Source organism: Sinocyclocheilus rhinocerous, unplaced genomic scaffold (genome assembly GCF_001515625.1).
Source record: "Sinocyclocheilus rhinocerous isolate Xijiao unplaced genomic scaffold, SAMN03320098_v1.1 scaffold499, whole genome shotgun sequence".
Classification (NCBI taxonomy): domain Eukaryota; kingdom Metazoa; phylum Chordata; class Actinopteri; order Cypriniformes; family Cyprinidae; genus Sinocyclocheilus; species Sinocyclocheilus rhinocerous.
Window position 1 is genome coordinate 2,055,874 of NW_015637156.1, and position 13,014 is coordinate 2,068,887.

The 13,014-nt window shown below is 34.9% G+C and overlaps 1 protein-coding gene across 1 annotated transcript in view; it reads left to right on the top strand.

The window, feature by feature from the left end:
- Positions 1-4,987: 4,987 nt before the first annotated feature.
- LOC107748744 (sodium/hydrogen exchanger 3-like) overlaps positions 4,988-13,014 on the top strand; it is a 13,383-nt gene continuing 5,356 nt past the window's right edge. Inside the window, exons 1-6 of the mRNA XM_016563684.1 lie at positions 4,988-5,270; positions 10,638-10,940; positions 11,760-11,920; positions 12,077-12,155; positions 12,285-12,462; positions 12,596-12,816. Coding sequence (XP_016419170.1) covers positions 4,988-5,270; positions 10,638-10,940; positions 11,760-11,920; positions 12,077-12,155; positions 12,285-12,462; positions 12,596-12,816 — 1,225 coding nt within the window. The remainder of the gene's footprint in view (positions 5,271-10,637; positions 10,941-11,759; positions 11,921-12,076; positions 12,156-12,284; positions 12,463-12,595; positions 12,817-13,014) is intronic.

Genomic DNA, 13,014 nt, shown 5'->3' on the forward strand with positions numbered 1-13,014 from the left:
ACTTTCTTACAGACATCCTTTCGCTGATGCACAAAGCACTAATGTTGTTATTCACTGAAAACCTTGCCTTCCATCCTAGGTCTGAAATCTTGCTTGTGTTCTTGTACTTTCAAACCAGAACCAATCAAATTTTTGTTAATTTTCTTCTCCTCCTTCTCCTTATTCTGTTTTAAAAAATGCAAAAAAAACAAAAAAACAAACAAACAGAAATTAACAAAAAATAAACAAAAATAGCTATACACATTTAAAACAGTAAAAACACATAAATAACATGGTTAATATTAAGCAGAACAACTGTTTTCAATATTCTTGTATTATATTAAAATTATTAAAATGATGAAGCATCATGCGACCCTGAAGACTGGAGTGATGATGCCGAAAATTCAGCTTTGCCATCACAATAAAAAAATTATAGTTTAAAATATTTTTTTAAATATTTTAATGGTGATAATATTTCTCAGCATTTTTATTGCGTTTTTGACCAAGTAAATATATTTAGTTATTTAAAGAGGGCAGTACTAATTAAATGAAACTTTTCCTGATTTGGATAGAGGTCAGCTATCATGTAACAAATTGCCTACCCATAGCTCTACGATAACACTATTGCCACAACATGCTTTATTGTGTAAACTTCACTTGTCTGACTCACACACGTCACACGTTCCTTTTCATCTGCGAGTTGTAACTTTTAGAATATTTTCTCATCACCAAAACATTCCCTCAGAAAAGTAAATGACATTCTGCAGTTTAAGCAATGTTCAAGTGTGTTTCAGGTGTTTGCACACATTCATATGTTGTGATTGGGTCCTGTTTGAGATCTCAATGACTTGAGAAAAAGTCAGAGATTTTAATATAACATAACATTTCTCATTAAAATTTGCCAATTGTCTGATTTGGAGAAACATCACAGAAAAAGCTGATACACAGGATTTTTAAAGCTAACAACACATGCCATCATTTACACTAAAACAAAACTGTTCCTTTTGAGTCTGTCTCTGAAAATATACACTGCAAAAAAATGATTTTTCTAAGTTGTAAATAAAACAAAGATTACTGGAGTATTATTTCAGTCTTTCGACTTCAACATTTCCTGGTTAATTCAAAATGTCACTTGCTGCTTCTTTGTAATTATTTGTGAAATTGACTAGCAATTCCTAAGTTCAATTCTTTTATATGCTTGCATCCCTAAAAGGATCAGGAAAAAAAAAAACAGTCAGTGCATGTTTCTTCTTTAAAATACAGGATTTGTGCGCTCATGGATTTTCTAAAAGCATACAAGGAGGGAAATTTCTGCGAAAGTGATACACTACTCATCCCAGTGAGTCATTCTTTTATATTCCTGTCAAAGTGTTTTCTAACACTGAAGTGAAAATCTTTTGCGCATCCAGATTTGATTCTAAAATGAGAAGATCAATATTTAGCTAGTGTTTATAGCACGACACTGATGTTTGATTGCACCACTGATTGATTGGACGGTAAAATACACATAACGGGTGTGTTCGCGTGTAAATACAGGTCAGTACAGGTTCATGGCATTCTGACCTTCTTCTTAATGTAAAAAGTACTTTCCTGCTAGCTGAGAAGTCCTTCACTGGCAACAGTAAATATTAGCAACCACTCAGGAGGGTTGTTAATGGCCAAACCTTTATTCCTGTGACACAACCAGTTTCATGAGGCCTGTAAAATCAAAACAGTACAGAACGTCTCCACCTTCAAACGCGGCTGAATGACATACGCTCAGCAGGACACATGGAGAGACTGATCTATGTCTGAAAAAGACAGACAGTATTAAACCTTATGTGTGTTGCTTTACTCTTTCCAATGTCAACCCCCTTAGCAGGAAGTTAAAAACAAAAAAGAAGAGAAAGCATCTTTTGTTGGAGTGTGTCAAGGAAGTCCCAGAATCAGCTTGTAGTTTTTAAAATCTCCTTTGGATCTGACGTGTTTTTATTAAAGCTAAACTGAAACATGCCTTGAGGGTTGCCTTCTTTTTGGTTGTTGATTCACACAAACTCAGCAGTCAGTCAGAGAGAATGCATTATCTCTTTTAATAGTAAAGAATCTCACCATGTTGAAGAGAACAAAAAATGATACAGACAATTCTGTTGGTGTCCTGTTTTATGACGTATACAAATGTGTGCATGTGATTGTTTTGAAAATAAACAGTCTGAAGCAAACAAAACAATGGGAGGACGTCACAAATTATGTTTAAAAGTACAGGATAAAAATGATTGCACTGTTATGCTTTAAAACATTTTTATGCTTTCATTCCAAGAACTTAAGTATGTTAAAATGTATGTTTTATAAGGCCTCAAAGCCTCAAAGCCTCTGAACCGGCATGGAACAACATGTTACACTACTTCTAAGCATTATTGATCCTGTAAATGTTTCCTACCTCCATATCATAGCAAATTACCACAACTTTTGCAACCTCCTCTTGGTGTTTCTTTGAGAGAAATATGACATTGCAACATATTACATTGCACTGTTTCATAGATGCATAGAGAGTTCATTTTAAATTAATGAAAATGCTGACTAAATAGTACGTTCTTCTGCTCCATTTAGCTCTTTAAAGGCAGCATCGCTTAAAATTCATCAGTTCTCTTCAGTAAAGAAGTACACATAGTTTTGGAAGAAAAAAGTTACAATACTACATACTATTCTATTTTTATATTAAAATGAAATATGTAATATAAATAAAATATACAGGATTTATACAGACATACAGTGGGTACGGAAAGTATTCAGACCCCCTTAAATTTTTCACTCTTTGTTATATTGCAAGTTAAGTTAATTTTTTTTCCTCATTAATGTACACACAGCACCCCATATTGACAGAAAAACACAGAATTGTTGACATTTTTGCAGATTTATTAAAAAAAAAGAAAAACTGAAATATCACATAGTCCTAAGTATTCAGACCCTTTGCTCAGTATTTAGTAGAAGCACCCTTTTGATCTAATACAGCAATGAGTCTTTTTGGGAAAGATGCAACAAGTTATTCACACCTGGATTTGGGGATCCTCCGCCATTCCTCCTTGCAGATCCTCTCCAGTTCTGCCAGGTTGGATGGTAAACGTTGGTGGACAGCCATTTTTAGGTCTCTCCAGAGATGCTCAATTGGGTTTAAGTCAGGGCTCTGGCTGGGCCATTCAAGAACAGTCACAGAGTTGTTGTGAAGCCACTCCTTCGTTATTTTAGCTGTGTGCTTAGGGTCATTGTCTTCTTGGAAGGTAAACCTTCGGCCCAGTCTGAGGTCCTGAACACTCTGGAGAAGGTTTTCGTCCAGGATATCCCTGTACTTAGCCGCATTCATCTTTCCGGGGTCTGAATACTTTCCGTACCCACTGTATATTGAATATTTACATAGAATTACAGATAATTACAAATATTTAATTTGATAAATAGCCCTAATGTAATAAAATATTTTAATAAAATATTTAATTTATTTATTTAAAAAAAATTAAGCGTTAGCGTTAGTTCTGGCAGGTCACGTGAGTCAAGCTTGCATCAGCTGATTCTGTTTATTTGAACTCTGTGAATAGGAAGCAGGCCATTTAAAAACAAAGATCTCACTTTGGGACTGGGATGCCCGAAGCGCAATGGCACTATATGTCGGCTATTGGCATCAACACTTTGGGTGGGAACTTTTTCTTTGTGATTGCATTTGGGTTCTGAAAGAATTGTATAAAAATGTATGTTGTTATCAAGATGTAAATAAAGTAGCAGGAACAATGGGGTATAGGGTACTGGTCTTATCATTACCAATGGTTTAGACATTTCATGACCTATATTAATGGAATCCTACAAACAGATCAATATGTTAATCAATAATATGCATCTGTATTTGTCTGGAATCTGCCTTGTCACAGGATTCATTGTAAAATAGGTCAGAAGACTAATTCAGGAACAGATCTTGAGGATGACTTTCTGATAGCACAGAGTCCTATAAACACGGGGTTATGGAGGCTCACGGACGTATCTTCCAGTGTGATGAGGGAGGACAGTGTTTTTCACCTCAAACACAAACAAATGAACAGCACATTATGAACTTGCTGTAATGCAATGATCTATATTTTCCGAGTAATGAACTGATGTCTCAGTAATAACCTTAATATTGTGAAATCAGCTCATGTGTAAGGAGCCCTTACTTTTTTTTTTAAATAGATGTAAAATAATTGTAAAAATATGTAAAAGAAAACTTAGATAGGATAAAAGATAATAAATAAGATATATTTTGAGTTTATTTTCTTACCCTACTAGCAAAAAATCTAACAAAAGAATGGATGAATGAATGAATAAATAAACAATGAAAGAGGCATTTTCTGAACACAATGCAGTGAATGTATCATTTCAAGGATTTTTAGTTATTTCTACATACAAACATACTGATTAAATATGATTTCTGCAGTGCATATTAAATGCCATTAAAATAAAATGATGAAGTAAAGTGGATGTAAATGATGAATGATGAAGAGTGGAACAGCAACTATGTAAATGTCTTAACTTTGTCTTAACTGCTTTACGTTCAACTGGGGCTTGTGTGAACAGTAGAAGCTTTCATGACACTGATGTTTAAAAGACAATGGCTTGATTATCTGTCTTCGCCATATGTATGGGCCTCTGTTATTATCAGACTCTTGGCCCAAGGTGTTCAAACCCTTCCACTTCAATAAAGAAACTAGTCGAACGAATCCTTTGGATGAGTCCCACACAAATAAGTACACACCTGTGAGAGACAACAGGGAGGGGTCACAAACTACCTCCAAAGTGATTCTCTATTTTCTAAGAGGAGGGACAAATAAGAGAAGAAATGTACACCATATGCATGCCAATCTCAGACTGACAGAGCGAGGAGAAAGACTGATGACAGCCACTTAGAAACGCCAGGATACGGGATTGACTATATAATTACAACATCAATAACAGCTAATAAATGCAAGTAGGCATAAGCAGAAAAGCACTGTTTGATCAACAAAAGTCTGCGATGGCGTTTCTACAGCAGTTTGCACTTCTTCTGGCATTATTAATCGTTTTCAGTACTTCATGCAAGGCTGCAGCATTAGAAGTAGATACTGTTGAAGTAGGCCATAACTATTCTTCAAAGTCAACAGCCACTGAGGATACTAGTACCTCTACCAACAATTCCACCGATGGACAAGCCCCTTCGTCAATTACTACATTACCTATTGTCATCTGGAAATGGCATCATGTGGAAACTCCATACCTGGTGGCCCTCTGGATATTGACCTGTTGGCTTTGTAAATTAGGTAAGATCCAGCACCAAACTGAGTTTTTTTCATCTACAATGTTGGTATAATACAAATAGCAAAGGACAATAAAAATCTAGCTACCGTAAGCGTTTCTGGCACAAAAAAAACTGACTCTGAAGCTGAAGCAAATTTCAAGTTAAGCACTGTAAAAAATATATCATAAGACCGTAAAAATACGGTAAAAACCTGTTCATAGTAAGTTTCATAACTATATACGTTGAAAAACAGTAATCTAATAGGACACTTCATGTAATTCTACAGTAAAATACTGTTGACTTACAGTATTTTGGAAGTGAAAAATAAAAATTTATGCAGTGAAAAACCCCCATCAATTTACATTCCCAGAACTGCCTGTGTGACACTTTTTACATTTGATGGCTTATCACCGAAATAACAGTTTCTTCTTATTTTCTCGTATCGGTTATTGCATTATTTTAGTGTCATTTTGTTACCATGATGGTTTTTGTATTTGTATGACACTGTGTGCACCTTCTATACATTAGAATTTACCTCAGCTGCTACCTTCAGTAGCTTTTTATTACCACCAGTAATTTTATTACCACCTGTGTTTTTTTTGTTTGTTTTTATTTGGTTAAGGTTTGGTACCTTTTCATGCCTCAAATAATCGGTAACATTATAGGTGACATTTTGTTAAAGGTAAAGCTATTTTGTATTAGTATTCTTTACCAGGAATTTTCCACCCTATTTGGCAGTCTGAATGTTACCTGTTCACCCACTGTTAAAAATTAGAAGGTAAAATTTACTCCCACCGAATGGCACTGAATGGGCAAATTTGTCAGCTTATTATCGAATGGGAATCAAATAGGTTATCTGATATCGTCAGTATCGGATTACAGACAAAAGTTCTTTTCTGTACTTAAATAAAGCCCAAATAATGTGCTGCAAAACAAAATCACAGACATTTTAGCCAGACAAAAGCACTTCAAATTAAAATACTACAGTCCTGACAAATTCAAGATTTATCAGTCGATTTTATCTAAATCAAAGGTATTTTTCTATAAAATGCTGCCACAAAGAACAATGCACAGTGAATAAAGCTGGTCCACTTTCTTTTCATAAAGACATGAAGTATATTTGGATGGTGGACTTCTCCAAACAGTTACTCAGTTGTCTAAGCACTAAGCAGTCAGTTTCATAATAAAGCAGTATTTATGCCTGCCACCTAAAGGCTTCATGGAGGTACTACAGACTGAAACGCATAAGCACGCAGCATCAACAAAGAGCCACAGAGAGTGCAGTGTTATGCTGAATGGGTGTTACATCAGGTTTAGAAGTAGGTGTAGATGACATTAAGGGATTTTAATGGTGAAGCTTGAATAGGCTTGTCAAAACATAACTGTACAAACAATTGGGCAGAGATTTTGCTTTTGGAACTGGCATAAAAAGACGGCAAGTGACCAGAGATGTTCAAGCCTCATCAATGACAGTGACTTTGAACAGATTTAACAGGAGCAGAGTGGACGAGAAATTAGCGAAGAATACAAATAACACAGTGTTATGAAGGTTGAGTTCAAGGTTTATGAGTCAAGTTTAGATATAGGCGAGACAATCGGAATATTTTAAAAATGGAAAGGAAAGTTGCATTAGCATTAACCAATACAGCAACTTCTTTTGCCATAGTATGTGTGGTCTAAAAGTTCTTTTAGCCAATAAAATAGACAGAAAACATACTAATAAAAATAAAACAAAACCAAATTTCACTCAGAAATTGCTAGTAAATTTCACAAATAATTATAAAGAAATGGCATGTAGTGCATTCAATTAAGTACAAATAAATAAATAATATCAATTAAATAAAAATAATAGTATTTTCTTGTAAAATGTACTTTACAGTGAACTACACATATTTAGACATATGTAATTCTGCATTTGAAATGAGAAATAATGAATTATTTCATTTTTTCCAGTTTATTTCAGTCAAAACCAGTTAATAATCAATTGTGAATGTCATGTAATTAATTAGATTCAGATGTTTCATAAATTGACAACCTGTCAATAGGCTATAAGTCTGAAGGTGAGTGCTAACTGTATTTCTTCATGTTTCATGTCAATGTGACCTGCAGTTTTACGTCCAAGTTCTGTGTGTGCAAAGATCCCGTGTTCATAAACTCGCAGACTCTGTTAATTGCCTGTTGGCAAGAATTCAGCAAATGAGGTATATCATTTAGATTTAGTTCCAGGACATGATCTGTAACACATCACTGGCATCATGGACAAAGCTGGAGATCTACTCTCTGAGAAATTACAGTGCTGAAACAATACCTTACTGCTAGTTAATAATGTACTACATTAAATAATTAATGGGCCACCTGAATCTTTGACTTTCCTCAAAGGCACAGTGTCAGGTCAGCTTTAGTGCATGATAGTGGAAATCAGACTATAGCATTATAGTGTTTCAGACTATTTCAGATTTAAAGACTTGAAGTAAACTACACTAAAATATCCAATATATATATATATATATATATATATGTGTGTGTGTGTGTGTGTGTGTGTGTATATATATACATTTTGTCTACATATGTGTAGTTCACTGCAAAAATACTTTTCAAACAAACAAATACTGTAGATGTTCTGGCCTGTCTGTTCTGTCCTGTTCACCCTATCATTTCCTGTTCTCCCAACAATTTGTATTATTAAAAGTGACAAAAAGGCAAAAATATAACAATAGCTAACTTTAAATGATTAAAATCATTATTTACAGTTAATATACGCTTATAGATCTGAGAGAAATTAAAAAATATATAACTAATATTTCTCCTAAGGAAAGTCACTCCTGTGCATTGCAACATGCATCAAAGAGTCGGCATAAACCTATTCGCAATACCGGGACCTGATGTATCACGTTCTCGCGAATGTTGACCATTGATTCTGTTGCCGAGGTATGCGGTGTACATACTCACCATACAAGACATTGAGAAAGAACTACATCAATCATTACTTAAGATTTCCATAAAAGATGCATGCTACTATTTTAGTATTCTCAATTGTTAAATAATTTTAGCTCACTCGTAAAAACATTAAGTCAAGGTCACCCACAGCATACCCAAAGGACATGAACGTCCCCCTGAAGCTGCAACTTTCCCTACTATTTTTGACAATTGGTGTAGTTACAGAAATATATAGGCCTACAAGAGAGGGGTCAACAAGCCGGTGCAGAACAGTTTAATAGTTTAGGCTTGCTCTGTTTGTTAAGCATTAGGATTACATCCTTTATTGCCCAATTACACAGCTGGCGGGATTTAAACTATTTAACTACCCCAACCCAAGAGTAAACACGTATTCCACATAAAATCTAATAGTGTAGTCTGTAATTGTTGGCTGGCTGATCAATTGCAGCCTTATGCAATATGACACGTTTGAACAGACCACTATAAAATAAATTGAAATAATCCTGTTGCATAATATCATTTACATGCTACAAAGACATCGTAAAGTTCAGTAATCGTGGGCATTCAAATGTATAATCTCATTGAGAAGAAAGCATGACGGACCTTGTCTGGCAGTGGCAAAGCTTTTAAATGCTGTATGAAATAAGCCAGCGAGTAATCCAATAGGAAAAGACTCGTTTCTCTTAATGAGAGCAAATGGAGAGCAATTAAGTGTTTTGTTTAAATCTTCTGACACTTTTCACTTAATAAAACGTTCCCATAATGTCTCAAACTGTGCTCCTATTTGTCAAACAGTGTGATCAGTTTGATCTGTGCTTAGATCAAACATTTCCCATCAGATACTTCCAAAACTAAATGAATAAGGTATAGGTGTATAGTAATATTCTGTCCACTCCATCATGGTGGAGAAGAAGATTCAATCAATCCAATAAGATTCACTCTTAAAAATAAAGGTGCTTCACGATGCCATAGAAGAACCTTTTTGTCTAAATGGTTCCATAAAGAACCTTTAACATCTGAAGAACCTTTCTGTTTCACAAAATGTTCATTGTGGCGAAAGAAGGTTCTTCAGATTATAAAAAGGTAAGAAAGAGATGGTTCTTTAAAGAACCTTTGACTGAATGGCTCTTTGTGGAACCAAAAATGGTTCTTCAATTGCATCGCTTGAAGAACCTTTTGAAGCACCTTTATTTTTAAGAGTGTAGGCTATTGTTGTGTTTCATTGCAGCTTGTAATTAGTAGCCTGCCTAATGGACAGATGGCGTTTCTCAATCAGTGCACTTCTCCAGAGAGTCGGCCATTTAAAACTGCTTTAGTGCACTAGGCTATAAAAATTCCCCTAATGCCCCCCAAAACCAGTAAGCATCGGTCACTTACCGAATGTGTCGTATTCTCCCGTCTCAAGTCAGCCATGTAGGAGATGGCCGAAACAGCACAAAACACAAGTGCCGCCATCACGTGGTTAAAGAATGTAACCTGTTTGCTCTATTACTGCCATTTCTCAATATACTCCCTTATTAGCTCTCAGTTACTGCCTATGGTAATGTAGACCTACTGCAGTTTTTGAACTATGACAACATGTAGGCCTATTGGACGCTTTATTATTATTATTATTTAGTGATTTTAAAAATAAAGTATTCAAAATGTACATATTTTTATAATCATTTTGACTTTTAGAATGATCATCTGAAGGCTTTCCAACCCTCCTTCCTCACTGTTTTAAATAATGAGCTGCGGCTGCTGTTATTGATTAATGCTTTTATGCCTCATTGGAGCTGTGAACTTTTACACTTTTCAGTCTCAGTTAATCTTCTAACAATGACTTGCATCACATTTTGTTACTTTTCTGAAAGTCATGAACATTTCCACATTGTCATTTCTGATACATCAGAAATGATGTATCGAGTTCGACATTCTGCGGTGGAAATTCTATTTTTAACATGTTCGTCTTGGTAAGGTTAACTATAAATATAATAATTAGCAATTTATCCAAAATACACACAATTAAACAAAATTTTGTAAAACTGAAAGTCTGGGTTATAATAAAATGTACACATAGATTAGAAACAAAATACAGGTTTAGTGTGGTTCATATAAATACACGTGATTTATATAATTAAAATGCTGAAACGTATTATTTAAAAAAAAATTCAAGTTTGAAGAATTACTCAAATAGGCCTATGTAACATACACTACCCTTCAAAAGTCAGTAAGATGCATTTTTTCTTTCTTTTTCTTTTATTTAAGAAATTAATTATTTTATTCAGCAAAGACACATTAAATTGATCAAAAGTGACAGCAATGGAGACATTAGACTAAATCAGCATATTAGAATGATTTCTGAAGGACATTGTGAAACTAAATTCTGAATAATGACAGTTAAAAATTCAGCTTTTCATCATCTGTTTTTTTTTTCTCTTTTTGTCTCTTTTCTCTCTTTTTTTTTTTTTAGTGTGTGAACTGAACCACAATGCCACCAGTGTGATCCCAGAGAGTGGTCTGCTCATCATCCTGGGCTTTATTTTGGGAGGAATCGTCTGGGGAGCAGACAAAGCGCAGACTTTCAAACTGATCCCCGTCAATTTCTTCTACTACTTGCTTCCCCAGATCGTCTTGGATGCAAGTTACTGCATGCCAAACAAACTATTCTTCAGCAACCTGGGTGCCATTCTCATCCATGCCGTTATCGGAACGTGCTGGAATGCAGGCACAGTGGGCGTTGCGCTATGGGCCTGCTATGAAGGGGGTGCAATGGGTAAATCTGAGTTTTACAATGACATTTACAAACTTCTGAACAGATGCTTGAGAAAGCCAACTTGTCATTTAAACGAACGTTTTATATAAATGTACTTAAATACTTTCTATACTTATATGCTTGTTTAATACAAATGAATTACTTGATATACTTAATATATTTAATACACTAATGTTTTGTGGTCACATTTTTTAAAGAAATTAATACTTTTATTCACCAAAGACACATTAAACTGATCAAAAGTGACCGTAAAGACATTTATAATTTTACAAAAGATTAACACAAAAACATTAAGCAGCACAATTGTTTTCAACATTGATAATAATAAATGTTTCTTAAGCAGCAAATCAACATATTAAAATTAAATTCTGAAGGATAATGTGACACTGAAGACTGGAGTAATGGCCGCTGAAAATTCAGCTTTGTATCACAGGAATAAATTGCATTTTAAAATACATTAGAATAGAAAACTGTTACTTTAATTGCTAATAATATTTCGCAATATTACTGTCTTTCTGACCAAATAAATGAATAAACGCAGTCTTGGTGAGTATTAGAAACTTAAGTTAAGTTTCAGTCAGTTAATAAAACTAACAGTTTCACTAAACCTCAGGGACCTTGAACATCGGCCCTCTGCAGTTCCTAATTACATTTTAAAATACATTAGAATAGAAAACTGTTACTTTAATTGCTAATAATATTTTGCAATATTACTGTCTTTCTGACCAAATAAATGAATAAACGCAGTCTTGGTGAGTATTAGAAACTTAAGTTAAGTTTCAGTCAGTTAATAAAACTAACAGTTTCACTAAACCTCAGGGACCTTGAACATCGGCCCTCTGCAGTTCCTGTTATTTGGTGCCCTAATGTCTGCTGTGGACCCTGTGGCTGTGATTGGCGTGTTTGAGGAAGTGCATGTGAATGAAGTGCTCTACATCCTGGTGTTTGGAGAGTCCCTGCTCAATGATGGTGTCACAGTGGTGAGTCTCAGTTTTTCTCAACAACTCTGAATGTCACGGTTCATTTTTTTAAGAATCATGCTTGTTCATATGAAAATGTACTTGACTGTCAGATTCTATTTGATGGCTCTTACATCTATCTAATATTATGTATCTCTCTCGTTCTGGCTGTCGCAGGTACTTTATAATGTGTTTGATGCATTTGTGTCTCTGGGAGGCCCGAAGATCAACGCCGCAGAGATTATCAAAGGAATAGGTATGACTGAAATTGAAATAAAATAATTTTTTGTTTTTTATATTTAATTTAATTTCAGTTAATATCAAGTAATGTTTTTTATGGATTAGTTTTAGTTAATGACAATAACCCTTTTTTTTGCTCTCCCAGTTTCGTTCTTTGTTGTGTCATTTGGAGGCTCGTTTCTTGGTGTTGTGTTTGCCGTTCTGATATCCATGCTGACCAGGATTACCAAGAACGTCCAGGTCATCGAAGCCGGCTTCATCATTGTGCTTGGCTACTTGTCTTACCTGACGGCTGAGATGCTCTCACTGTCTGCCATACTTTCGTAAGATCTTCTTAAGGAACTCAATGCTTTCCTGAAGAATGAAAATAAATAAGTACATTTATAAATTAGTAAATGAATGTAAACTATTCATAAGAGTATCAGTAATCATTTACTGTGGCTTTGCGTGTGACAGGATCACTTTCTGTGGTGTCTGCTGTCAGAAGTACATTAACGCCAACATGGATGAGAAATCTGTCATAACGTTACGTTACACCCTGAAGATGATGGCCAATGGCTCAGAGACCATGATCTTCGTCTTCCTGGGAGTTTCAGCCATTGATAAAAACATCTGGGTTTGGAACACTGGCTTCATCCTCCTCACACTCTTCTTTGTTGTTGTATTCAGGTTCATGGGTGAGTTAAAGTCATTAATTCCTTGTAGACGCTTCCGATAACCCTATTAAGAGTATGGTCATAAAAACTGACATCAGTAAAAAAAAAAATTACTGATTATAAGGACTTATACTGTGTTTTTACGCTTTGTGTTGCGTATTGCGCCGCCTAAACATAAAACCATGTCTGCATTTGTGATCGGAGAAATGACAAACAACA